This window comes from Melozone crissalis, unplaced genomic scaffold, assembly GCF_028551555.1.
Source record: "Melozone crissalis strain CALT ecotype California unplaced genomic scaffold, PUWL_Pcris_2 ptg000042l_1, whole genome shotgun sequence".
In the NCBI taxonomy this organism is placed as follows: Eukaryota; Metazoa; Chordata; class Aves; order Passeriformes; family Passerellidae; genus Melozone; species Melozone crissalis.
This window is the reverse complement of record NW_026535820.1, coordinates 12,285,644-12,311,856: the sequence shown is the minus strand read 5'-3', so window position 1 is coordinate 12,311,856 and position 26,213 is coordinate 12,285,644. Positions and strand designations below refer to the sequence as shown.

At 37.5% G+C, this 26,213-nt stretch overlaps 1 protein-coding gene across 1 annotated transcript in view; it reads right to left on the bottom strand.

Annotated features, from left to right (window-relative positions):
- PRKDC (protein kinase, DNA-activated, catalytic subunit) overlaps positions 1-26,213 on the bottom strand; it is an 83,117-nt gene that overhangs the window by 55,438 nt on the left and 1,466 nt on the right. Inside the window, exons 4-31 of the mRNA XM_054284638.1 lie at positions 25,932-26,006; positions 24,550-24,658; positions 23,298-23,410; positions 22,525-22,624; positions 21,954-22,009; positions 21,833-21,863; positions 20,670-20,827; positions 20,337-20,483; positions 18,062-18,226; positions 17,072-17,240; positions 15,983-16,032; positions 14,683-14,820; positions 14,232-14,381; positions 13,663-13,778; positions 12,832-12,991; positions 11,657-11,743; positions 11,176-11,295; positions 10,649-10,808; positions 10,103-10,209; positions 8,126-8,216; positions 6,696-6,859; positions 5,889-6,041; positions 4,582-4,689; positions 3,568-3,794; positions 3,055-3,149; positions 2,009-2,108; positions 942-1,075; positions 193-447 (exon numbers count right to left, since the gene is read on the bottom strand). Coding sequence (XP_054140613.1) covers positions 193-447; positions 942-1,075; positions 2,009-2,108; positions 3,055-3,149; positions 3,568-3,794; positions 4,582-4,689; positions 5,889-6,041; positions 6,696-6,859; positions 8,126-8,216; positions 10,103-10,209; positions 10,649-10,808; positions 11,176-11,295; positions 11,657-11,743; positions 12,832-12,991; positions 13,663-13,778; positions 14,232-14,381; positions 14,683-14,820; positions 15,983-16,032; positions 17,072-17,240; positions 18,062-18,226; positions 20,337-20,483; positions 20,670-20,827; positions 21,833-21,863; positions 21,954-22,009; positions 22,525-22,624; positions 23,298-23,410; positions 24,550-24,658; positions 25,932-26,006 — 3,538 coding nt within the window. The remainder of the gene's footprint in view (positions 1-192; positions 448-941; positions 1,076-2,008; positions 2,109-3,054; positions 3,150-3,567; positions 3,795-4,581; positions 4,690-5,888; positions 6,042-6,695; positions 6,860-8,125; positions 8,217-10,102; positions 10,210-10,648; positions 10,809-11,175; positions 11,296-11,656; positions 11,744-12,831; positions 12,992-13,662; positions 13,779-14,231; positions 14,382-14,682; positions 14,821-15,982; positions 16,033-17,071; positions 17,241-18,061; positions 18,227-20,336; positions 20,484-20,669; positions 20,828-21,832; positions 21,864-21,953; positions 22,010-22,524; positions 22,625-23,297; positions 23,411-24,549; positions 24,659-25,931; positions 26,007-26,213) is intronic.

The following is a 26,213-nucleotide window of genomic DNA, read 5'->3' as shown; positions in this document are numbered from 1 at the left end:
ACATTTTAAGATACATAGTACTTCATAAAAACCCCCATCCCATTACAACTGTCACTGAAAAACTTTGGGAGAGTTTGCAAAATCGTCTCTCCTACATTTGAGAAAAGAGCTTAAATTCCAAGTTAAGAACTCACCTTGGGTGGGCTTTATGTAACACACACAAATGAACTAATGCAACAGTTAATCACTCACCCAGTACTTCATCAGGTTTGATCATCTGCAGCTCAAAAAATGTATTGTAGCAATCCAGTGCTGCTAAGAACATGTCCATCCACTGCATGACAGCCTGTAAACTGAAGGGTTCCTGCATGCCACGGAGAGTTGGCTGAGAAAGGATTCCAGATGGACTTTTGGCATCGGTGCCACCTCCTTCAAATTTGTTAATGAGGAAAGAAACGCCACTGTTTTTTAGAGTATCAGCCAGCCAAGAAGATGGAGACTTGTTTCCTGACAGAAATAGAAACAGAAATATAAATTTTCTAGGGAAAATGCATTCAAACTAGCAAGCAGCTAGAGGCAAATGAACTAACAACTTTGTGATTTAAACTGGGTCTTCTAGCAGAGAACGTATTGATTCTGGTTTAGCCTTGGTCACATTCTTGAAATTCCCACATTTCTCTTCCTTCCATAAGAAGGAGTTCAATTTTTAAGACATTCATAGTTCCCCATCAATAAATTTAGCTTTTTTTAGCTGGATACACAACAGCAGCTTTGGGAAGTAAGTCTGCAATAAAAGCCTCTTCTGTGCCCAAAAACATCCCTCAAACTCTGAGGCTTCCACAGTACCAAATTTGCAATATAAGCAACAACTCTGTTTCTATTTAACAACGCTGAGTGAACAGATACTTACTTGTAATTACTACCTTGCATAAAAAAGACAGAGGGAGGGCATGCACAGAATACAGAAAGCAAAGATAAGAGTGCACTGTGACTTAAAATACCTGGTAACAAAGGAACAAATTCATAGAAGAGCTCCATGGCTTTATGCCGGCACTCTGTCTGAGGTCGTCCACACTGCACTAAGAGCCACATAACAATGTCCTGAAGACACACAGCCTTAGTAGCTGGGAATCCCCTGCACAAAAATATTAGGGGTTAACAGTTCCTCTTGCCATCTACCAAGAAGCAATAATAGTCTCTCAGTTGAAAACAATCAAAATGTTCCATGAGCACTATGAATCCCTTTTATCTATTGAACCACCACCAATCTGCACTACCTGGAAGAGCTCTTCCACCATCATGTCTGGCACTGCTTTCTCTTCTCCTCACTCTACTTGGCATAGTCCTTGTGGAGAACAATTTTAAATGTAGAAGCAGGTATCTCCCCTTCTCTTTGTAAACTCACAGAGGGAAAACTGCGAATAAGGTTTAGATATGCCTGAACAGTTTTCCTCCATCCCCATAATCATCTCGTCTCATAACTTAGCAAATGCCACACCAGTAACCCAAATCTAAACTCCACTTGTCAGTTTCTTTAAGATCACATCATAATTTGGGCAAAAAGGCAACTAAGGAGGTCTCTAGTCCAACCTCCTGATAAATAAGGCTCAGCTAGGTGACTCAGAGCTTTATCCATCCTGATACTGAATCAATTTTTGCTTGTTTTACCTTTTTTGCTTCCTTTCTTTCACTGCTGATCACCCTGTTGCAGCTTGTCCTGCTTCTGCTGACATTTCACAACAGTAAGAAAGGCTTTGGAGGAGTTTCCTCCAAGTGCTTTGTAGCATCAGTGCTAATGTTATTATATGCACTGCTGTGAGGGAAACATGCACTTCTCTTCTGCCTCTTTTTGCTAAACTAGATCAAGTTCACCATGCTGGAATCAAGAATCATGCTCCTCTCATATTATGTCCAGTGTTTTCCCACCAGTGGTTCAACAGGCAACATCAGGAGGTCTGTATCAGCAGTTGTCATAGGATGAAATTCTCATTCAGAATCCCAAGCATTTAATGGAACTACTGGTCAAGTTTATTAAAATGCAATATGGAAATAAATGCAAATAGCTGACCGTGGTACCCGTCGTTTTCCTTCCTTGTTCAGAGAAGGTGCTTTATGCTTGATTATGCGCTTCAGGTGGTTAACAGCATCACAGCACTGCTGGGCAGTACCTGTTGGAGAGAGGGAATTGACATTTCTTAAAAAATGGCCAGTAATTTGATTAAACTAATTGAGATAGCACTGTAGACATGGTGCAAGAGACTTATGCAGATGATAATGTTTACCAGCTCCACTACTCTGTGCTTCTACAGTGAGTTTTTCAAAGGTGCAGAATGAAATCACAAAACACCAGACAGGCCAACCTGGCCTGAGCCAAGCCTGAGGCCTTTGGTATAAAACTGTGCATTCTACTTTCTGTGATCATGCTTAGAGAAACTGTGAAATTTTCCCATTTGAGTAATTCTTCTGGTGACACTTCTACCATGTCCTGAACTCTTCCTCTGAAAGAAATTAAGTTTTGTTACACCAATTTTTGGCTTTCTGTTCTAATTCTTATTAATTGATGAAAGAGCATGGAAAAAAAAGAGAGAAAAGTAGATTTACTGAAGAGTCATTAGTACTGTGAAAGAGGTCACAGGCTCGTCACACACCTACATACTGTTGTAAAGAATGACAAGACAATGAGGAGAAGGTATCACAAAAGAGTGGAAATATTCCATAGAATATATGAAAATGACTATTTTTGGAGCATTTATTAATTATAGAAGAATAGACTGATTCTCATCAAGCGACATTTTTTTACACCATGTAACTGCAAAACTACAACTCAAATCTGAAGCACCACCAGCATTTTTAGTGTTATTACAAAACTGTAAATCATCATGAATATGAAAAGGTTCCTTCTCCTAGGCTCAAAATATTCCACCTTTATACACTGCAAGGAATTGATTATAAGAGTTCCTAACTAGACTCTCTACTGATAATGAAAAATAATTATTCCTTTGTTGCAGAAGTAAGCAAATGTAATTTTCTTACAGTTACAATTTTTCTTTGTTAACCCAAGATTCCACGAGGTAACTTTTTTCTTCATTCCATTGTTAATTAACTATAGCTCACCTAATGACTTTTCATCTGTATGGGCTAAAGCCAGGCTTTCCAGAAAAACAACCAGCGCTTCAAATACAAACTGCTCCACCAGAGAATTTTCTTCCCTTTAAAAAAACAGGAAAACATTTTATGAGAAATATAAATAGAAGAAGCACTAAATGTAAAATCCTAAATAAAAACCACTGAATTAAATACTGTAGAGACAGACTGCAAAAGATGTTTGCACAAGAAAGTAAATCTAAACCAGTTTAAAAAACAGCAGTGAAATCTGCTGAGCATCCTAAAAAGGCATAAAAAACATCTTATAAACTTGTGATCAAAATTTATTTTTATACATTTCACACTGACAGAAAGGCCAAACAACAAAATTATTATTAAAAATAATCTGAGTAACAGAATGTTCCAGCTACCATATACATTAACAGAATGAGTGTCAGGGGATGACTATTTGAGCTGTAACTCTTTTCATCTCATTGACCCTTTAGGCCAAGTTAGTTACTGTTTCAAGCTCTGCTTGCTCACCTAAATTCTCTGTAGATACTGTTAAAAGCAAGTGCTGCACCCAGCCTCTTGAAAGCACTGGGGTGAAGAGCAAGGCTGTACAACCGTTTAAAAAGAGACTTGGTGTTTGCTGGGCTTTCCTCCTGCTGCCTCGGTGTTGTCTGCTTGATGGACCATTTCAGAAATTCTCGGATGCACTGACCACAGAAATCCCTCAAAGTGCTGTCAACTGGATCCACTATGCCACTCTGAAATTACACAAGGTTATTTCATCTCAATAATGAGAAAACCCCCTGCCATTGGCTCTGTGCACTATTATAGCAGCTCATCTACATTGCACTATTTGCAAATTAAAAAACTGTACTCACAGTTTACCAGAAATAAACAAATTGGAAATTGCTACTGTCCAAGGGAAGGGAAGAACTTTCAGCCCTCACAGTGCTGAATTATAGCTCAAAGATCTGGATTTCTATTCCTGTCTCAGCCATCAGTGTAGGAATCTTGCCTAAGTCACTTCATTTTCTGATGGGTGGGCTTCCTCTGTGTAAGAAGTGGTGGGACAACACTGACTTTTATTAAAAAAAAGTACTCCAATCCCCTTGACCTACATTGCCTCCAAACACTTCTGTTCAGTGCAAATGCTAGTTTTAAATGCAAAATTTTTGCTTGGTGAAGGCAAAGACACTTAATAAAAAATTAAGCACATAACAAAGGCCTTCAGGGGGATGAATGGTGAATGTGCTTCAGTTGCTCCTAACTCATACTGATGATAAAGAGTGTTTCATTTATCTGAAGGTGATATACCTGCATTTTGGGAATGCCAAAGAAAGAGAAATTATTCATCCAAATCTCAGTTAAGGAATATTAAATGGTTATTAAAAATAAATAAATAAACCAACCATTGTCTTTCTTTCAAATAGTTAAGGGGTCATTCTATCTGTTCATATGCTCCTGGTTGCTTCAGCAGTAAAATGATGCTAGCTAAAAATAAAGTCACATGGCACAGAGAAAAGAGAGGAAAGACTTATGACCTACCAGGATAGCTTCCAGGAATGCCACTGTATCTTGACTCTCAAATTTTTTGTTGTTGGTAAACCAGTGAATGAGTTGCATGACCAAAGGCTCATACAACTGTCTTGCTACCTGAAAACAGCAAACATTAATACTATGTCTATGATACTTCACTATTATATGCAAGAATAAAAACCAATACTTTGAAAAAGGGTCTATAAAATGAATAACTAATTTCATATTACATTCCCATATCAAGGATCAAAAAACCCCAGACAATTAAAATGGGTCAGATGGTTTCTATTCAGCCAGTCTCCATGACCTTCAAGCTTACTTTCAGTAATATCCTTTGAGCCAAAGATCATTGCATGCCAGACTGATGTGCCAATACACAATCGGGGACACAGGGATGTTTGTTACTTAAACCATATTTAGATCTAAAAATCTACTTTTACCATTAATCTAACTTCCTGAATTTCAACAATTCTACCTGTAAATCAATCTGATTGATTACTGTCATACTATAGTATGAAGGGAAGAAACACTAAACACACTTATTTATGCATATACACATGCTTCAACTGCAGTGCCTGTGGCTTGGACCAATCCAGACATCATTTACCTATGGTTTATGTTCAGCCACACACCAGCAAAAGAGGTATTGGTCACCTGAATTGGTAACACAGCTTCCTTTCTATTTTAACAGAACACAAAATCCATTTGATCTCAAAGTAGATACAGCTGCCAGGGTCCAAGCAGCAGTCTCAAAAGGCACAAAAATCTGTAATTTCTGTGGCAATGAACCTCTGTGTCTGTTCTGTTTTGTGCAAAGGAGGAGAAATATCAAGTTCAAATGTTTGAATGAAATATATCATCTGTAAGTATCAAAGAGGCAGCTACAAATTCTCTCCTGAATGCTTTTCCTATGAGTGTAGCTTTGCATACACTCAACATCATAACAATCAACTTCACCTCCAATTAACTTCTTACTGAAAGACAACAGAAATTAAATGTGGTGATAAAGAGGGTTACTACCACAAACTCCCTGCGTGCACCATAAAACCTGAATATCTCTTGTACATTTCTCTGAGCTACTCTGAACTACACTACATTACAGAAGTATTTAAAATGAGTATTTGGAAAGGTTTCAACCCCACTCCCGAAATCCAGACAATCCATCCCTAGAATACAATTTCAGCCTACAAAATACTCTTCATTTGGGGAAAAAAAAACCCTAACATGTTAGGGAACGTCTAAATAAAACTATTAATTAATTCCCACATTCAAAGGTATTTGAACAAGCTAAAATTCATGCAGATGAATCTGCTTACCTGGTCTATGTCGCAAGCAAGACGAAGCAGTACTGGAAATACTCGCTTATGTAAATGGTACATAGGGAGGGGACCCTGACGTCCTTCTGGCATCTGAGAGGCTTTCCCCAACATATATGTGACTATGCCATGTAGCAGCTCACATGCTGCAACCTGAAATTTAAAAATCCCTTTGGTTATGCATCCATTACTTTCACAGAGAAGACAAAATTGTGGGCAGGAGAGAATGAGTCACAAGAAAGGGGGTACTTGAGAAATCACACCCATGCTAAATCACCATTCCAGGAACAGATCATGACCATGGAAGTAATTCACACACTTACTAACTGGTGTTTTTCCTAATGTTTTAGTGTCTGTTATGGGCAGTAACATACCAGCTGGAGAAAGTTCATCATCAGAAAAGTCACCCACAGTGTTTTCAAGGAAACTCCCAGTCTGGACTCTTTGGGTATCAACATCCCAATCCAGCACAGCATCAAAATATTTGCTTAAGTGTTCTGCTGGACTGAGCTCACAAGTTCACAGGCTGGGCATGAGAAGGAGGCCAAACAACACTAGTTTAAAAAGATCCACTAGTTTAAAATATTCATTTTTATGTTAAATCAAGCATAATGCTGTCTGATAGAGCTTACACAACTTCTGCTCTTTAGCTTCTGAACACTTAAAATAGTGTAGTCATGAAAGGGCACCAAAGAAGCACACTGCTACCCATTAATTAATTAAAACAGGTCTGTAGTAACAAGGAAGACATTATTTTATGCAATTTCATCAGCTAGCATAAAACAAGATGTAGAAAAAAATCAATACTTTTGTTTGCCTGTCACTTGCAGAAAGAGCCAGCTCAGTCACATGAGGCAAAAATAAGTCCAAGTAGATGACAGGCTTCATGTCTGCAAATGGTACAGCAAAGCTCAGGCGCCTCTCAGTGTCCCAGGATACACATTTCTTCATCATCTCTTCTGCAGAGGTAGCTGATGCATTTGAAAGATGAGAACAAGCTTAACACAATATACATAAAGCAAGTACTTAGTTCAGTCAAAAAAATCTGTAACCTTCCAACTTCAGTTAGATTGCCATGCAATGCTAATTCTTTATAAACTACTGAAAAAAACGTAGCCAACATTTCTTTCAAGTGAGAGTTACAGCAGTCTCCAGTTTCAATACAGGTTAAATTTGGAGACAAATAAATCCAGAAGATATTGAATCACACTTGATTTAAAATACTTCTGTAAGACATCCAATATATAATGCATTTGTCTTCTAATGTTACAGAAAATTCTTGAAGGTCAATCAGACAAGAAGATCCAATATACTGACTCCTACAATTGCACAGAAAATGGCTACATTCACAGCCATTTATAGCTATCTCCTCCTAGGAAAACTGGCATACTTACTCCCTTCTCTCCCTATATTCCCATATTTTAAAATCTGGTTAACAAAATCTGACCACACTTTGTATTTAATTTCCAGAGAATAAGGCTACTTTCCCCCAGTATTTTTGAGTAAGTAACAGGGAAGTACTTGGCAGAAAGAAAATTGATTGTAAAGACAGAAAAACAAACATAAGCATGCAAAGAAAGAAAAAAAATGCATAATACTATATTAATTTTTAGATTAACTAAATTTTGTGCAGAATTCATCCAGTGAATCTCATGGTCAGGTACTTACACTATTGTTTTCCATTTTTATTGGACTGTATCATATTTAATATTTAAATTATAAAACTTGTTCATGGACTGGACAGAGAAAGGGAAAAAAATGTCTTTTTTTTGAGGAGCACCCAAATGGAACTCTAGTACCCACACTTACTTTAAGGCGTGATGTACCTTAAACTCACAAATGAAAAAGTAAGCTTGCTGATATTTACACAATTCATGACTGCAGTTCCTAAATACTGAGAACTATAGTAGAGGTAGAAATCAGTACCAAGGAGCTACAAAATGGGGCAAAGTTTTAAAATGGCTTTGCAGCCAGAAGGTGAAGGGTGGAATAAATAAAACCATATACTCAGATGCGTAGTTTTTTGCTTTCAACTGTAATTTCCTAAACACTTTCCCTACTCCATATTAAGTTGGTGAATACTTTTGCTCTACTAAACTACAGAACTGGATAAAAGTAATTTTGTTTAAATGAAAGCAACAAAAAACAGGTATATGAGAGTGATGTTGAGGCCTTAATGAAATCTACTTTCAAGAGAGACAGCAGAGGCATATAAATATTTTTGACAGGATACTCACCTGTAATTAAGTTGTGGTTAATCTGCCCTCCCAAAGATCCAAGAAGGCGTGCCACTCTAGTCCTTACTGCTTCCAAGGAGGGACTATTATCCTAAATCATTCAACAGATTAATATTAGTGAAAGCACAGTTACTTCTATGGGGAAGTAATTTGGTTTACAGAGTAAATGAAGGTCTTATGGCTCTTATTAAATACAGATGAAGAAGGTAAAATGAAACCACGAGGAGAAAAATTGCATCAAACAAGAGACGAGCTTTGGTTTAACAAACAAAAGAGGGCAAGACTGGAAAGAACTTTCATTCCATTTTGTGAGCTTTCAATTACCATTTCTCAAGTAAAATGTTATTACCATAGATAACACATACCTACAGAATGACATAACAGTGCAGAAACAAATCTAAAGCAAAAATTGCTCTTTTCATTTGCTTTCATTCCAGAACTTAAAGTTTAGATCCTGCACCTATATAGAATAACAGCATAATTTAGATTAGAAAAGACCTCTAAAGTCATCAAGTCCAACCATTAACCCAACACTGCCAAACTCATCACTAAACCATGTCCTCAAGTGCCATGCCCATATGCTTTTGAACACTTCAGGGATGGTGATTCTACCACTTACCTGTGTAGCCTGTTCCAATGCTTGACAACCTCTTTTATGAATATATTCTTCCAAATATCCAATCTAAACCTCCTCTGGCACAACCTGAGGCCACTTGCTCTTGTCCTGTCACTTGTTACCTGGGAGACCAACCCCCACCTGGCTACAAGCTCCTTTCAGATAGTTGTGAAGAACAATAAAGTCTCCCCTGAGCCTCCTTTCTCCAGACTCAACAGTGCCTCTCTCAGGCAACTGATTTTCAGAAGCAGCCTGTACAGGATACAAAATTAAATAATTTTGTTTCACAGAATCACAGAATGACCAAGCTTGGAAGGGGCTGCTGCAGGTCAACTGGTCTAAACTCCCTTCTCAAGCAGGGTCATCCTAGAGCACAGGCACAGCATTGCATCCAGACAGTTGTGGAATATCTCTAGTGAGAGTGACTCCATAATTTCTCTGAGAAATCTGTCCTAGTGCTTGGTCAGTGCACACTAAAGAAGTTCTTCCTCATATTAGATGGAACCTCCTGAGCATCAGTTTCTGCCCATTGCCTCTTGTCCTATTGCTTGGCATCACTGAGAAGAGCCTGGCTCCATCCTCCTGACACCCTCCCTTCAGATACTGATAGATATTGATGAGGTCTCCTCTCAGTCTTCACTTCTCCAGGTTAAACAGGCTGTGATCCCTTGGCCTTTCCTCATAAGAGATGCTTCAGTACTCTAATCACCTTTGTAGCTCTCTACTGGACTCACTCCAGGAGTGTCATGTTTAAAGAGAACCAGGTTGGAAAGAGTTCTGTATATAGGAGTAATGTCATATCTAAAAAGAGGTTTATTCCAAGTTAGTTTGTGCAGTGGAATATTAAAATATTCCACTATATTATATTCCACTATGTTATATTATATAAAATATTCCACTATAATACACTTACATTTGAGAGGCCACTGGACAAAGTAATACATATGTTGGCTTCTAAAGACTGTAAGCCTATCCACAAAACATTAAAAATCCCCCAAATGCTTAAGCATTTACAAAACTGTATTGCCTACTGCAAAGCTGAGACCTGATTTTGGGTGTTGGGAGTCAAATTTTTGTTGTCATAATGCATCAGTGATACTGACTTACAGGATTTATACAGTCTCCCATCCCTGCTTAATTCCCATCCTCACCCTAGAATATGACATCTTTCCAGCTGTGCTGAGGTAACAACAGCTTGTTGAGCCACACTGCAGAATGGAATTCATTAAACTCATCTAAGGTAGAACTCATCTAAGGTAGAACCTCATTTAAAAAAAAAAAAGTATGCATGCAAGAAAGGAAAAGAAGCAGTGGGAAGAAAGGATTAACACTTAATTCTTAAAAAGAAAGAGGGTTCTTACCACTGACAATGTCTTTGCTTTTCTTATATGCTGTATCACAACTTTATTACGTCCTTTCTGGGCTGCTTGAGAAAGTTTCCTTACTTCCCAGTTATTATGGGATTCAACTGATGAACAAAAACACCAGCATATCAACACCAGTTTATTGTACCACCATCTCATGCACCTACTCATAGTTTCATTAAAAAAAAAACAAACACTCTTGTTTTGCACATTTTTATTTTTAAAATGTGACAATTATTCTTTCACTTAAAATCTTTTTAAGGAAAATAAAAATAATTTTCTCTTAGTAAAACTAAGCTAATTTAAGCAAAAAAGGACATATTACACAAAAATAATAAATAAAATGGCAACGATTACTGATTGTTCAGCCAAAGCAAGTAAACCCCAGTTTAAGAAAAAAGTGCATTTTGGGGTGTAAGGGAGGTTATGTTGTTCCAAACACAGAAAGTGCACAATATAAATAAAAGGTATGGCATGCCCACATCTTTATAAAAAAATTATTTTCCTCTTCCTTAAGAACAGCAATTTTTTGCATGTATGTACCTGTAGATGTAGAGCTTTTCAAATAACCATCCAGAAGAGGCAGGACATCCTTGTAATAGGGTTGCATCATATGTCTGGGGATGTGAGCTGACCAGTCTTCCAAAGCATCCAGGCCCAGATCAGCCATTGGGGTACAGCTAAGGCCCAGCTTAAATGCATTCTAAATGTCAAATACAAAACTATCAGCCTTTCACATTTGTTCACTAGTGTTACTTAATGGTAAAAGAGACAAATTTAAAAGCATTTAGTGTACATCTCCCTTTGCAGTAACTTTCTTCTGTTTAGCATCTCACTCAAGATCAGCACAGGAGATATTTTTATATTGCAACACAGGCAATAAGAGAGTCTGCTTAGTGCAAAAGCAAATTCCAACAATTTACTTTTTATCCAAAGATTCAAGTAGTTTGCATTCTATCTCACTGAAGACCATAGAGAGCTTAATAGTTACCTTAATACTGACTTTGCTACAGAATGCTTGTATGTATCTTAGGGAAAACAAGTGTTAGCTGTACATCACTTTGACTCACCTGCAGTGCAGGAATATATGCTTTGATATCAAGCATGATGATGTCATGTGGTAAAGACAGCAAAAAAATCAGACAAGATGCCAACAATTCATCTTTATACTGCTTCATTTTTGCTGCAACCTAAAATGGAGATAAACAGATCAAGAGCAAACATAAACATTTTGAAATCTTGACTTAATTGTATCAATACCCATGTAAAATAAACAAGCCCAAACCAATACTGGAATCTCATTCACCTGCAGACAGTTACAAGAAGTATTTATACTGTTATTTCTCAGTTGTATATGAACTGGTGACCAATACAGCTCTTCTGACATTGAAAAAACTGGCCAGAAAGGATTTTAAAACCTCATTATCTTGCACAGTTCAAAAAGCAAGAATACCTCTACTGTGTATGTAAGATTTCTCAGAAGATAAAATTTTGATTGAATCACATATGTTTTTATTCAGCCTAAGAAAGTTAGGGAGCAACATTCCTTACCTCTTTTCCAAACTTTACAAACAGTGCAAAGCAAGAGGTCTTTTCTGGGTCTTCAGGACACCTTCTGAGGCTCCTGGGGCTGACACCCTACCAAACAGAAACCACAAGTCAATACCATTAAAAAGTACATAGTACATATATGAACCAGAAGTTCAACTCAGAATACATACATCTTACTGTCCAATACAAAACTGATGTCAGTGAAAACTTGAAATGTATCTTTGATCTTTCAGAGGTTAGAAATTAACATTAATATGGTTCACTGAGGGTCAACTTTTTGGAATATATTAAATATTAAGCAAATAAACAAGAGATATATGTCTGCAAAGCAGCTTTTCAATGGTTTAATTTTCTCTGCTCATGCAACAAATCATAAAAACCCCAACTTCCCTAACAGTGGATGTCCAGGTGGCAAGAATGATGGCATAAAAAGAAAACAATTTACAACACTGTCCACAGTACAAGCATCTACACCAATGAGTTTCCAAATACTACACCAATGAGTGCTTCACTTGGTGCCATCAGCAGCAGTGGCAGGGACAGCTCTGGGCTCTGTGTTGTTCTCTCTATAGCTTCCAAACCACAGCTAGTGCACCTACCACTGGGGCAGCATATTCCCTGTGGGAATCAGTGAGGGGAGCAGGAATGCACTCCTGAAGTTGAGTCATTAACTGACAGATAACTCTGCTGTTCTGATTAGATTGTTTCTATCCAAAATATCTTTTATCCCACCTGCACTGCAAAGGTACCTCCCATCTCTCTGTTCACCCAGCTCTCAGGATTTTGAAAAGAGTGCTGGAACAGGCTGCCCAGGGAGGTCATGGACTCTCCCTCTCTGAAGACATTCCAAAGCCACCCTGATGAGGTCTGTGCCACCCACCCACTCTAAGAGACACTACCTTGGCAGAGGGAGTTGGACTGGATGTATTCCAGAGGTCCCTTCCAACCCTAACAATCTGGAGATTCTGTGATGACACATGGATAGTGTCTCTTCAGAAGCTGGGCTTCTGGTCTAAATTTTGACTACTAATGTGCTTCCAATTCTGGAGGCACAGGAAGCTATAAACATTTGAAACAACCCAGTAACAGTTTCAATGAACTATTTTCCATAGGGAATAAAACACTATACATTAAGAATAGGAAATGTTACCCCTCCATTGGATAAAAGATCTCACCTCAAAGTATTTTATCCTCTTGGCAATTTTCATTGTAACTGAGAGCAGCTTGTAGAATCCACTAATAAGAGGTAGTCTTGTTGAATGTACAATAAGCTCATAACCAAAGGAATATACCCAAGGGTGAAAGTATTCCACATGTTTCTCTGGCAGTATCTCTCTAAAACAAATTCACAGAAAATAGGGAAGGAAAAAGAAGAAAAAAAGTCATTAAATACAAAGTTTTATTTTTAAAAAGCTTTCATCTTGGTACAAGAAAGAAATACTGCTGTAACAGAGCATCAGACAGACAGAGAATAAATTCATGCTGCATTCTGAGTCAAACAAAAGAAGATTTTAATTTTGTTTTAGAGGGCAAAGCCATTTATTATTTATTATACCTCATTATTGAATTTATACAAACACACATCCTCATATATCACATTCCATTACTGGGACATCCACAGGTACCTAATGCTGTACCTTTCACATAATGCCCCTTACTGGTCTATGAAGACTGTATCTCTGGTCTCTGAAGTATTTGGGATACATGGTCAGGATAATACTAGAAGTTATAACATATAATGAATGACAACTACACCCAAATAATGAAAGTGAATGCTAATGGATGTCTCTTGTATTCTTTCAAAAAACCTGAGCTGATGAGCTTTTATGTGTTTACCTATGGCCCAGGTGTCTGAAAAACCCTTCCTGTCTCCCTCCTAATCATCTTGTGCATTTTGAAATATGATCTATCAAACTAACTCAGAAACAAGCATCTTAAACACATTTCACCTCAAACTTCTTCCAACCACTTTGTAACTTTCAAATTACATAAAAACATATAAATACCTGCAGAATTCCACTAGATTTATAAAGGCAATAAAATCTATTGGCTTCGTTGGCTGAAGGTTTGAAGCAGGGTCTGAAGAAGGCCCAACCAAAGCACTGTCACCTGCGTTTCCATCCTGAAAATAAATGTTGAAGAAAGAACACTGGATCTGTGACAACACAGAAAGTCTTTACACACTTTTTTTGCCACATTAACAGTCTGTCTTTTTCTAGCTGTTACTAGGTACTCTGAGAGATGAAGGACTAACAGTTGATACATCAGTCATTGAAAGGAAAAATAAGAGATGCCTCCTTCTAAGCAGAAAGCCAGTTGCAAAATGAAAAACAGTAGATTCCAGAGTAGAAAGTCTAAAGTAACAGATTCTGTGAACTTCTATTGATTCTGGTATGTCCATCTTCTAACACTGCAATGCAACATTCAGAGATATTAAGAAAAACATTTTATCTGGCATAACTGTTACTTCAAGACACTAAAGGGTGCTATCTGGGCATAATGAAAACAAAACAAGGGATATGATTTTGGTTCCCCTACAACAGCAGGAGTTAATGGATAGGTCCTCAGGTCTCACCTGTTCACTAATATCCAGTTTCTGAACAGTGAGGTCCAATTTCTCAATGATCTTCAAAACAGATTTTATAAGTTCATCATACAGGACACGACTTAGGGATTGCAGTTGTGCCTTTTCCGTAAGGAAGTTTGCATCTTCAAAAACACTTTCCTTTGCAGGACAAAAATGTTCATATTTCAAAAAACAAATGAAAATTATTTCTTTAATTTACAAACATTTAAATGATCCAGAGAATCCAGTTTTGGATGTTTCTCAGCTATGAAAGCATAAATTAATCCCTGTTTAATTAATTTATCAGCCATAAAATCCAACTAAAACCAGAAAACAACCCTTCTAGAGCATGACATTTGGAAAAAGGCTGAAGTTAGAAAACCAGCTATAAGACAACAAGACTCAGGATCATGTTTTATTTTCCATTTCATTTTGTATTTCCATGTTAAGTATACTTTACCTTCATTGTGTCACAGCTCAGAAGACTTCTAAAGAGGTACAGATAGTCCTTATAAGTTGGTATTTTTGATCTTGGTGTCCCAACTTCTCCAGCTTCAAAGGCTTCTTCTGTTCCAGGAGTTTCTTTTACAGAAAAATCCTGAAGGGACACAATGTTTGTCAGACACATTGCTCTGGTGGTTTGACCCTGGGTGCATGGCAGATACCCACCAGGGCATTCTACCACTCTCCTCCTCACCAGGACTGGGAAGGAGAAAATAAGAAGGAAAAACCCATGGGTCAAGATAAAAGCAGTTTAGTAGCAAAGGATGACAAAAGACTTATTCTCTACTTCCCATCAGCAGGCAATGTCCAGCCACTTGGAAGTAGGGTTTTGGTACATGGAAGCCAAATACCCTAACCAGTGCTGCCCACCCTCTCCTTTCTGCCAGCTTTTCTTGCTGCCCAGACACTATATGGCATGGAATATCCCTTTGGTCAGTTTGGGTCAGCTGGCCTGGCTCTGTCCCCTCCCAAGATCTTGTTCCCCCCAGTCTTCTGGTGAGGAGAGAATATTGGAGAGCCACCTTGAAGCTGTGTCAGTGCTGCTCAGCAGTAGCCAAAATGCTAGTGTGTTATCAACACATTTCCAGTTACAAATACAAGCACAGCTCCATGAGGGCTGCGATGGGAAAAATTAACTCCATCTCAGTCAAATCCCAATACAACTGCCAATGGAACTACCTGATATATGCAATATACTACCTATATATGCAATATAATGTAACATTGCTGCAGGTAGAAACACGGAATGTTTAGTGTTCTCCATCAATCTGAAAAGAGCACAAAACAACCACCTCATTCCAAAAAAAAAACCCAAAGAACCTCTAAGGTTGTTCTAGTGCTCAGTTATTTGAGAAATTCTATAGTTATTCTGCTGCACAAGACTAAAAAGCTTTAATATCCTTGCTTAACACATATATTCAGTAATGTTTAAAATGTCCAAAATTTAACTTGGAGGAAAGCTGGATGACTTTAATTACAACCTACTTTATTACAGACAATCTGACCAAACAGAAGACTATTTCCTGTAATTTTCTTTATCCAGCACAAGAGGCAGATCTAGACTGTGCTGAGAAGAGGTGGGGATGAGAGACTAAGAACAAATGAACCAATAACTAATAACACTAATGGAGTAATGGATAGTACTATTTTTGCTTCTTTGAGCATTCCCTTGTTTACTGGGTTAGGTTGTCAAGAACAGGAATGGAATGTATGCTTTAGGAATCTAAATGAAATAAATGTTTGAACAGTTATTTTACCTTCGAAAATGTGATTGGCTTGGAGAAAATTCTGATTAATCCCTGATGCACTGAAACAAACAAAAACCAAAATTGCCTGAACAGATTTAAAAAGCATGGCATTCATATCACTCATAACATTAACGATGAAACAAATCACTTTTCTATATTCTGTCATGGTAAGGGAAAAGCAAAAGAACACTGATTTTTTTCCTTTAAGGACAAAACAGCTCAAATCAGAGCCTTGACTCTCGGATGTTCCACAGGCAACCAATCCTGAAGTTGCTTCTTACTACTTTTTCTCAATACTGCTTTGACTTTTTCATGATTATGAATGACGACCAAGGCATCACCAATAATGCCCTTATTGAAAAGGCAACAGCCCCCATTTATGTTCACAGATTTAAAAGCAACATAGTACTTGGGCGTACCACTTCCCAACCCAAGAACATGGGAAACAATGAAAATGCCCCAGCAATGGAGAAAAGCCACGATAAACAGTTGAAAGAAATAAAAAATAATTTCTGAAAATCATTGAAAAGAAATGTCAGCTTGAGACTACTAGAATCGTCAGCTACCAATGCTGACACAATCAGTATTACATTCACAGGACTACACCTAACTTCATTTTTGGAATTTTACTGTTTAAGAGTTCCAGAACATTAAAAAATTGCATTTCTAATAGCGATCACACTCATCCTATTTTCTGTGCTATTTTTAATGGGCAACTGAAAGGACATTGAACAGATTTTTGTACATTTTCCTATGAAATCCCTTTCTTCTCATAATTCTTCAGGGCAGGAATGCAAGTCTTATCACAAACTTCTATTCTCCTGACCTAAATGATACCCACTCTGTTATCCAAAATGATTGTTAAATGCATTCTTGAAGTTATTTAACAGTGGATATTGAAAAATATCACCATGAAAACACTCAACCTCCATTATCAGAGAAGAGGGCAAGCTTCATTTTTGATCCTGAATGGCTATTCCACATTTCTCTCCTAGAATCAGTTATGCAATTTATGAGGGAAAAAAAACCAAAACAACCAAAGGAAAAAAAACCCCATGATCCCAAAAACCTCCAATGAAATTGTTATCACAGACTTACCCACAGTGCTAATAAAGCTCCACAAAACTGGACCTTTTCCTGAGAGAGACAGAAACACTTTTATTATAGATCTGCAACAGACCAGCTGCATTTTTTCAGTGTACTGTGGAAAGCTGTTGATCTGCAGCACAATTAGATGTTCAAGAACTGGGGTGTACACCTCAGGAACCTAAAATAAAGAAAAGCAAAACATCCATTATGCAAATTATTTGAAATTATTTCAGCATGTTACTTTGTTACAAGAGCTTGCATCATGATCTGCTCTGAGAACAAGAAAAGGGTTAGCAAGTGAATTCATCTTAGACATACAAAAACCCCAAAGAAACAAACAAACAAAAACAACAACAAAATCCTCCCCAAATAAAACTAAGCAGAGTAAGAAAGCTTCCTGAACCACATTATGGAAAGTAGCTCCTGAAGAGATTAGTGCTTCAGTGAACCTAGTTTTAAGTTCACCAGAAAAGTACCAATTTAATTAAACAACAGTAACAGCATTATATTCTGTTTATCCACAACCACCTGAATACAAAATGTATGCCCTAATCTTACTTCACAGCTCCAGGTAAGACCCAGAAAGCCCTCATTTAAATAGACAGCATAACATCATAGCAGAATCAAAGTACCAGTCACAGAGAACATGCTAAGTATCAGTACCAAAAGGCAAAGCAGCAGCAGAATGGTATAAACACAAAAAGGTTATGGCTATGCCCAAATAAAGAACATAAAATAAATAAAACATATTCATATTTGCCTATTGTGGTTTTAATTTCAATGCACTGTAGCATTTTATTTAGCATATTCAGTGCATTTTCTTTATTCAAATAAAATCCATTAGAGCATTCTCCTGATATTCTTCCCATCCCCTAGGGGCTAGATGTCACAACATTTCAGTTAAACGCCTTCTACCATAGGTAGGTTCACAGCTATTACCTCCTCACACATCTGCAACTGCATAAAAGAACTGGGTGGTACTTTAAATACTCCACTTACTTTATCTATATGGAATATCACACTGGCAATGGACTGGAGGAAACTTGGTAGCTGATACAGATGGTCATCTATTGTTTCTGCTTCTGTGAGGAACATTTGCTTACAGCGCTGAAGGAGCTCCACGAACATGTTGTCCACATCCTCAGGATGTATAGCTTTACAGGGCTTACAGAGAGAAAATAAAAACCTGGTTTGGCAAGTTTGTTGAGCTGAGCAAATAAATGCATGCTGTAGAACTAAAACCCAGCCACCTCTTCACTGAACCATAACCATAATTTGAAGCTTTTCCAGCAACTCAACATACCTGAAAAAACTAACTTTAGGTACTCACTACATGTATGAGAAACCCAGCACCTGACATGGAGTATAATAATAGTTCACTAACGCAGTGTATTTTGCTGTAAAAGTACTTGAATTTTCAGTGACATTAATTCATATTCAGAGTGAAAAACATGGGAGTTTGGCTGTAAATATCTTAAATTCTGCATGGATGTTTAGATTAACTTATATTTTGAATTAGCTGCATTAAAGTAATAAGTGGCTTACCTTAATGCAGCTTAACTGATTATCACTGATGGGTTACTACTATTAATGACTTAACTGAGCAGTGCAAATTATGAACTTTTACTGTTATATATAGGTCCTGTACAAACAGAACCTCTAAAGACTGTTCCCAAACTAATGAACAAGTGGAAAGTACCCCAGAGAGTAACAAAGGGTTTGCAATAAAGCTTACAAATTTCTACAGAATGATTTGTAAATCACAGCATGAACTAGGTCAAAACCAAGTCTTTGTGGACAGGAACCAGGTCAAAGGCAAAAACTGTGGCAGGGAACTGACCATGGCAAAGAATGGACCAATTTACATTACAGTGAAATATGGCTGTTGGCCTAAAGGCTGAAAGTCTAAAGTCCAAAGACAGCCTAAAGTCTTTCTAAAAACATGCTGACAAAATTAAGACTACCCATTTATCACTTGCAAAACTTCAAGGAATATTTTAAAATTATTTCAGCAATTAAAGAAATATTCTGCCTTGAAACTGAACCAAGCATGAGCACAAGTTCAGTGCTACAGTCACTTGCAGCAGCACCAAGACTCTTCTTTCTCCCAACCCAGTATCTGATGCTTGGCCAAGATTTAACTTAAACACAGTAACAAGTATTAATATGTCTTCACATATTAGATATTTATAGGTACTGGAGCATCAAATTTGTTAAACTTTGCAATACTATCCTCTCTCTATATTTACATAATTCAATTTTAAGTTCCTGCATACAGTAATAGATGTTTTTAATAGGGTTTTTTCAATTATCTGAAGTACTGAATTTTTTCTGGAACCAATACCTTGAACTCAATTCCTTTCTGCCTCATATCACAGAAGAGGAAGACTAGGTTTGAACAGAGCACGTAGAAAATTCTACAAACAAATGCACTCTACTCAAAAGGAAGCAAAAAGACGATTTAGCTAATAACCAGCTATTCTGTTGCCATTCTCAAACTCCTCTAAATAATCTTTGAGATAATTTAACCTAATTTTATTTTGAGAGACAAAAAAAAGCCAGTCTAAAATTTTTATATAAGTTGTGTTACCACCATCAAGCACAGAGGCTGCAAATACATAAACACCACCCTTTCTTTATTGAACTTGATTGTTATATTCCCATTTTAATTAACTGCTGACAGAAACTGGAAGTTGCTCCTAATGGGGCTTCCTGTCAAACATACCTGCCATCTACATTGGTATGTAAGCATGGCTTTTTTTGCTGTTTCTTGCTGCATTTTATTTTGTGGTTGATCCACAAATCACCTCCTACTGTCCTGCAGTCAGCAGTGCCTTTTAGCTGTTTGAGTCAGCTCTGTAAGAATCTCTGAGCTACTTTCAGAGTGAAGCCTGGATTCCACCATTTAAATGCAGAGAGAGATAACAAGGCATTGCCTGTACCTAAGCAATTAAGCACATCCTGAAGTTTTGTGACAGCTGTATATGAAGTTCCTGTTTTTCCATTTCAGAACTTGTGCAGAAGAAGTAACTACAGCCCAGTGATGCAAGAGCTCCCACTAGATTCAGTATACATTTGAAAATTTTCATCCAAATTGTGTAATTGTGTAATTGTGTAAAAAAAGTGTAATTAATTTTAAAGTCCAACACTTAGTGCAGAAACAGGAGCCCTCCCTATTAAAAGAGCTGTGTAAAATTGTAAAATGCATGGTATGAATCCCAGCTTTACATGCTTTCAGTAAGCTCCTTGACCAGAATAACTCCTCTGCACATACTGATGCAAAAAGCCCATATCCGCGAATGGCGATGGACAGCTCCTTGCTGCTCGAATCCATCCTCCTGATGGTTCCATAGAACTGCTCCATGAAGAACTGCAACTTGCTCTTGTGTAGCTCTGCATCCTTAGCCACCATTAGAGAAATCTGTAAAACAGATGTAAACATTCCAGCATTTCACAAAAAAAAAAAAAGACAATAAGTCTTAGAAGATACCCTGCTTGTAATACAAAGCACTAAATAATAAACTAAATTATTCATTAAATAGATTCATTGAACTTCAAGAAATTGAATTTTGCTTTAGACTTGGAGATCCCAGTGAAGTTACCACACCTGCTTAAGGAATGAATCCAGTGCAGAATAACTGGCTTTCTTCAGCTCTTGATGCGTGTGGCCACACCATTTGCACAACACTTCATAGAGGGACATATAGTTGCCCAGGAGCAAGGCTCCAAACTGAGCAGAGTGCCAGCTGAACAACTGTAACCCAGCTGCAATTTAAGAACAATTCTCATTAAAACCAAACTTACATTACATTTTACACAACGTAAAATGTAGCCTGGACTGTGAGAGTCCACATTAGGACTTTAGCTAGGCAGACCCACCATGACTGGAGGATATAAAATGTATTCCTCTAGCCTCTACTGATACTCTACAGTATCAGTACCCAAACATTAAGAACTTAAGCAAAAAACAACCTTCCAAAATAATCTTTTAAAATGGACACCATTATGGAACGCACACCTGTGTTCTGATGTAATTTATATTACTATTGAAAAAGAAAGGGACTTCAATGGTTATAAATAAAAATTGATTGCCCGATTCAGAAGGATCTGGTTTCAGTTGTCAGGACACATGCAAAAGTCCCCTCCTCTGTCAAACTGTGATGCAGACAAATAAAAAATTCAGATTATAGGTAATTTCACTATTCCAAATATAAATATAAATGAAATTTCAAAGTTGTCAATGAATTAACTGGGGAGAGGATAGACTACCTTTAAAGAGGGTTTTACCCCTCACAGTTACCATGGGCCTAATACTCAAACCATGCATTTCTGCAATTTCTGCATAAGCCACTCACATTTCACAGGCCAATTTCTAATCTTCTGATTCTTCCCCCCATTCTTTTTCTCCTTCTTCCAGTGAAATTTCTCTCTTTTTTTTTTTTACTCAATCCACTGTCACACCTCTTTTCTCCTAATTAGCTACACTCCTCTTATTTCTACCATTTCTTTCTCACATCACATTTGGTACTACTCCAGAGGAACAAATGGCATCAAGTATAATGCTCCTATTCATAAGCTGATTAGACCTTGACTAGTTTAACCAACTAAACCTTAAACTTTATAGTCCAATTTGAAGTACAGCAGCTTTCCCCCTGGCCAGCTTAGAAGTTTGAAGACTAGAGACATCTGGACACACCCACTAAGGAATAAACAATTCCAGACAAAAGACAGTATTCACCTCAGCATTAATAGAAATAGTTTACATCTTACCTAAAGGTACTGCATATCGCTTCTGATCAACCTGTAATACCAGAAAAGATTTGTCACTATGATTTACTCTTCACCAGGGCTAATCTGTCTATGCAGAACAATTAACACATAGCAGATTTACCTGTGGGTTGATTGCCTTCATTGCAAAATCAAAAATCTCCTTTGCAGTCTGAGGATCTGTGAAACAATCCAATAGTGAGTATTTCATTAGTTACATACAGTAGGCAGAATGAAGACTAATATATTTTTATCAATGCTTGGTATGAAGCCTTATATATCTCATTTTAAGAGACAGAGACTTTTTTTTTCTTGAAATACGCTTAAGTTTGAAAAAAAATTGTACATCTGTGTTAGCTGTTTTTTCTGAATATCCGTGTAAGAGAAACACATGTCCATACAAACTGCATTCCAGCTTCAGTGTGGCTCTCATAGCTGCCCAACATGTGGTCAGAAAATAGCATTTCAAAGATTTATATATAGAAAAATGCTGATGAAGCCACTTCACACAAAGACATTACAAGGACTGTGTGAATGTGTATTTTGCATAAACCACCTACCAACAGGGAAATTTTAATTCTGAATGTATATACAGAAATGGTGCTACTTTTTGGCTGTGTAATAATTAAATGTAGAACTGTCTGTAAAACTGTATTAAAAGGTGTCACTGCCTTTCTCATAGAGAAAGAACATACCTTCATCCACAGACTTGGTGAAGTTGTACATGAGTGCAACCAGTCCCCTCAGACATCCTGCTACAAGAGGTAGCTTGGGTGCCCTTGTAGCAGATGTCATCTGAAAAGAATAAAATACTTGCAAGCTAAGATAAATTTACACCAAGGCTTTCCAGCTCCCAGAAGTGTAGGTAAATAACTTACTTCAACTAAATAGTTATATCAGAACCCAACTCTATGAAACAACTCCTCCACAGAAACATCTTTACTCCTAAGTGTCACATCATTTGGAGGGAAGCAGGACAGATAATTTGAAAAATATGGAAATGTTCCACCAAGACCAAAAATACCAAAATTTAGATAAAATACAGTAATATTTTGAAAGTACTTAAAAATTCAGAAACATGAAAGTTCAGCAGAAATTTGATGTTCACCTCATGTGCAAGAACTCTGCAGCAGTACAGAACAAATCAGAAACTACCAGCGCATGATAAGGTAACACTTCTTAGGGAATGATCCACTTTTCACACAGTGAATTGGCTCATTTGCTGTTATTGATGGCCTTGAATTTTCACTTAGAAAGCTTCTCAGAGCCAGAGAATACAACTTAGAGAGTCTTTCAGGAAGAATTTATGATTGTTCGGCTAGATCCTGAGAAACTGTACTAGCTACAGTAGTATTCCAACAGCCAATGCTATAAACTTCAAAGGAAAATACAAAACACTAAAAACAAAGCAATGCAAAAAGAAAACCAAAACAGAAAACCAAAGAATGCAAAGAAATTCCAATCATACCTGTGTTTTAAGCTCTCTCAAATAAGCTCGGAATAGTTTTTCAGAGTTGTTAATCATGTCACTAGGCTGGACTTCTCCCAAAACTCCCAAAAGCTCATAAATCTTTTCCAATACTAGAAAGTAATTTTTAATATTATTAAGTCTTAATTACTGAAATCATTGCTTTTGGCATTTCCAGAGCAATTCCTAATAATTTGCAACCATGAGAAAATCATCCCTAACAGTATAATTGCTGATTAAAGTGTGGAGCAAACATCTTTTATATATATATATATGTAGCCATATCCTACAATGTGAGATGCATCCTCCTCTCACATCAGTAAGTTAAACACATTTACTATTTTTAGACAGGGCTCAGAAAACTAATTTTAAGGCCACATACACTGAGGAAGCACTTGTTAAGGCCAATGGCTAGCAGAAGTTTCTAGGCTTGCATTCAGACTGAAGGATTCTATGCAGGCACAAATTTTATGGGACATGTACAGCCAACATTTTAGCTGTAGTATCTAGCCATAATGATCAAACTGCAGCTCACACTAATATGCCATAAATAATACAATCAGGCAAGGGAGAACTGATGAGCTTGTATTGGAGGTGACCAATGCAGAAACTATCACACTAAAACTGCAGCTTTGAGGACAACACTAGCCAGGCTTAGAATAAGATAACAAAGTAACAGAGAGCTTTAGAATCATATAATTGTTTAGGTTGAACAGACCTTTCAGATCACCAAGTTCAACCATTAACCTAACACTGCCAGGTCTCATCACTGAAACATGTCCCCAGGTGCCACATCTACACGCCTCCTGTACATGTTCAGCAATGGTGACTCCACCACTTCCCTGGAAGCCTGCTCCAATGGTTGACAGCTCTTTCCATGAAGAAATTGTTCCTAATATTCAATCTAAACCTCCCCTGGTGCAACTTGAAGTAATTTTCTCTTGTCACTTGTTACCTGGGAGACCAACTCCCACCTGCCTACAGCCTTCTTTCAGGTGGCTGTAGAGAGCAGTAAGGGCTTCCCTGAGCTTCCTTTTCTCCAGGCTAAGCATGCCCAGCTCCCTCAGCTGCTCCTCACAGGACTTGTGGTCCAAACCCTTCCCCAGCTCTGCTGCCCTTTTCTGGACTTGTCCCAATCCCTCAAAGTCCTCCTTGTATTGAGGGGCCCAGAACTGAACACAAGATTCGAGGTGCAGCCTCACTAGTGCTGAGTATAAGTGGACAATCAGAGAAAAGAAAAACTAAGGCCTACCTGTGTCAGGAATTCTACTTTTTGCAGCAAGCTCCTCATAAAATTTATTAAATATCTCTTTAACTTTCATTTCTTCCATCAGACAAGAACGTTGTAAACTGTGGAGCAACTAAGACGGATTAAAAAGAAGAACATTTAGATCAATACCCCAATACTACTCAATCTAAATAAAAACACAGTTCATACATGTAAGTTCAGCTTCAAGTAAGCAACTATGCTATTCAATGAAAGAGATCTAAGGTAATTTGTCCAAAGAAGAGTAATGGCAATCTACTTTAACTACAAACCACCTTCCTATAGATGCATAAATACAAAATTTACAACTTTTAATTTACAGTATACATATTACATATGTATACATCATGATCTACATGAAACCTATACATGGTATGATTTATACACATGTACATATAAACTCCACTAGAGCACAGGCTGAGCAAGTCTGCAGCAGCTTTTATCATACTGTATTTCTCTCCCTGCTAGTATAAAGCCAATCCAACTCACAGAACTGACTCAGAATAACTCAGAAGGGAGTTTTTTTTCTCATAAACAAACCTAAGTAGGCACAAAAGCATTTACTAAAGAAGGGTCTAAATGCATTCAAAGGAACTACTGTCTCACATAGCAACTAAATTTCTGGAAAAAAACTCCTCCTCTTCCACACTTTCCAAATACTTTATCTTATATTGCAATAGCATATATAACACATAGTATTTTAAAGCAAGAATGCAATTGAACAGCAAAATTTCTCCTTAAATAACCATAACAAACTGAGAGAGAGATCTACAACTGTCCCCCAAAACAACTGTGTTTTGCTCTAACAAATGAAGGAATGACATGTCCACATCTAAGCAACCTGCTAGAGAATACTGTAGACAATCTCTTGTTAAAACATTTTTTTTAACATCTAAATATTAGCTATCTCTCTTCTCTTGATATGTCACACTACAACTTCCAAGTGAGAGGAAGAAGAGGGGCAGACACTGATCTCTTCTCTTTGGTGAGCATGACAGGACCCAAGGGAATGGCCTGAAGCTGTGACAGGGGAAGTTTAAGGTGGATATCAGAAAACAGGTCTCCACCCAAAGGGTGGCTGGGCACTGGAACAGGCTCCCCAGGGAAGTGGTCACAGCACCACACCTGACAACAGCTCTGGAAATGTTTGGACAAAGCTCTCAGGTACGTGGTCTTACTTTTGGGGATGGTGCCATGCAGTGCAGGACCAGAGTTGGACGCAATGATCCTTGTGGATTCCTTCCAACTCAGCTTAATCTGCAACTCTGTGATACAGATTTTCTGCATGACATAGTGTAACTATAGTAATGCAACAGATTCACTACTTCTTTTCTAGAAACAAGAGAGATTTATAAAATGCATTTTACCTTAATCAGAAGTTCCAGTGCTGAGACTTTACATTTTGCCGCTCTCTCTTTGGTATAGACACTAAGACAAGTTTGCTACACAGAAAAGAAAATTAAGATAACAATACTTGTAAGTAAAGATGGAAATTCAAAGGTAACATATTCTTCTACTTCTTAAAGAATCTGCTCCTTAAGGTTAAGGTTTTCAAAAAGACTAAAATAATAGCTAGTCCTGGAAATGGCTTCACTGACAATATTGCAGCACTGTCTGACATAATAACAAACCCCAACTCAAGCCAAGAA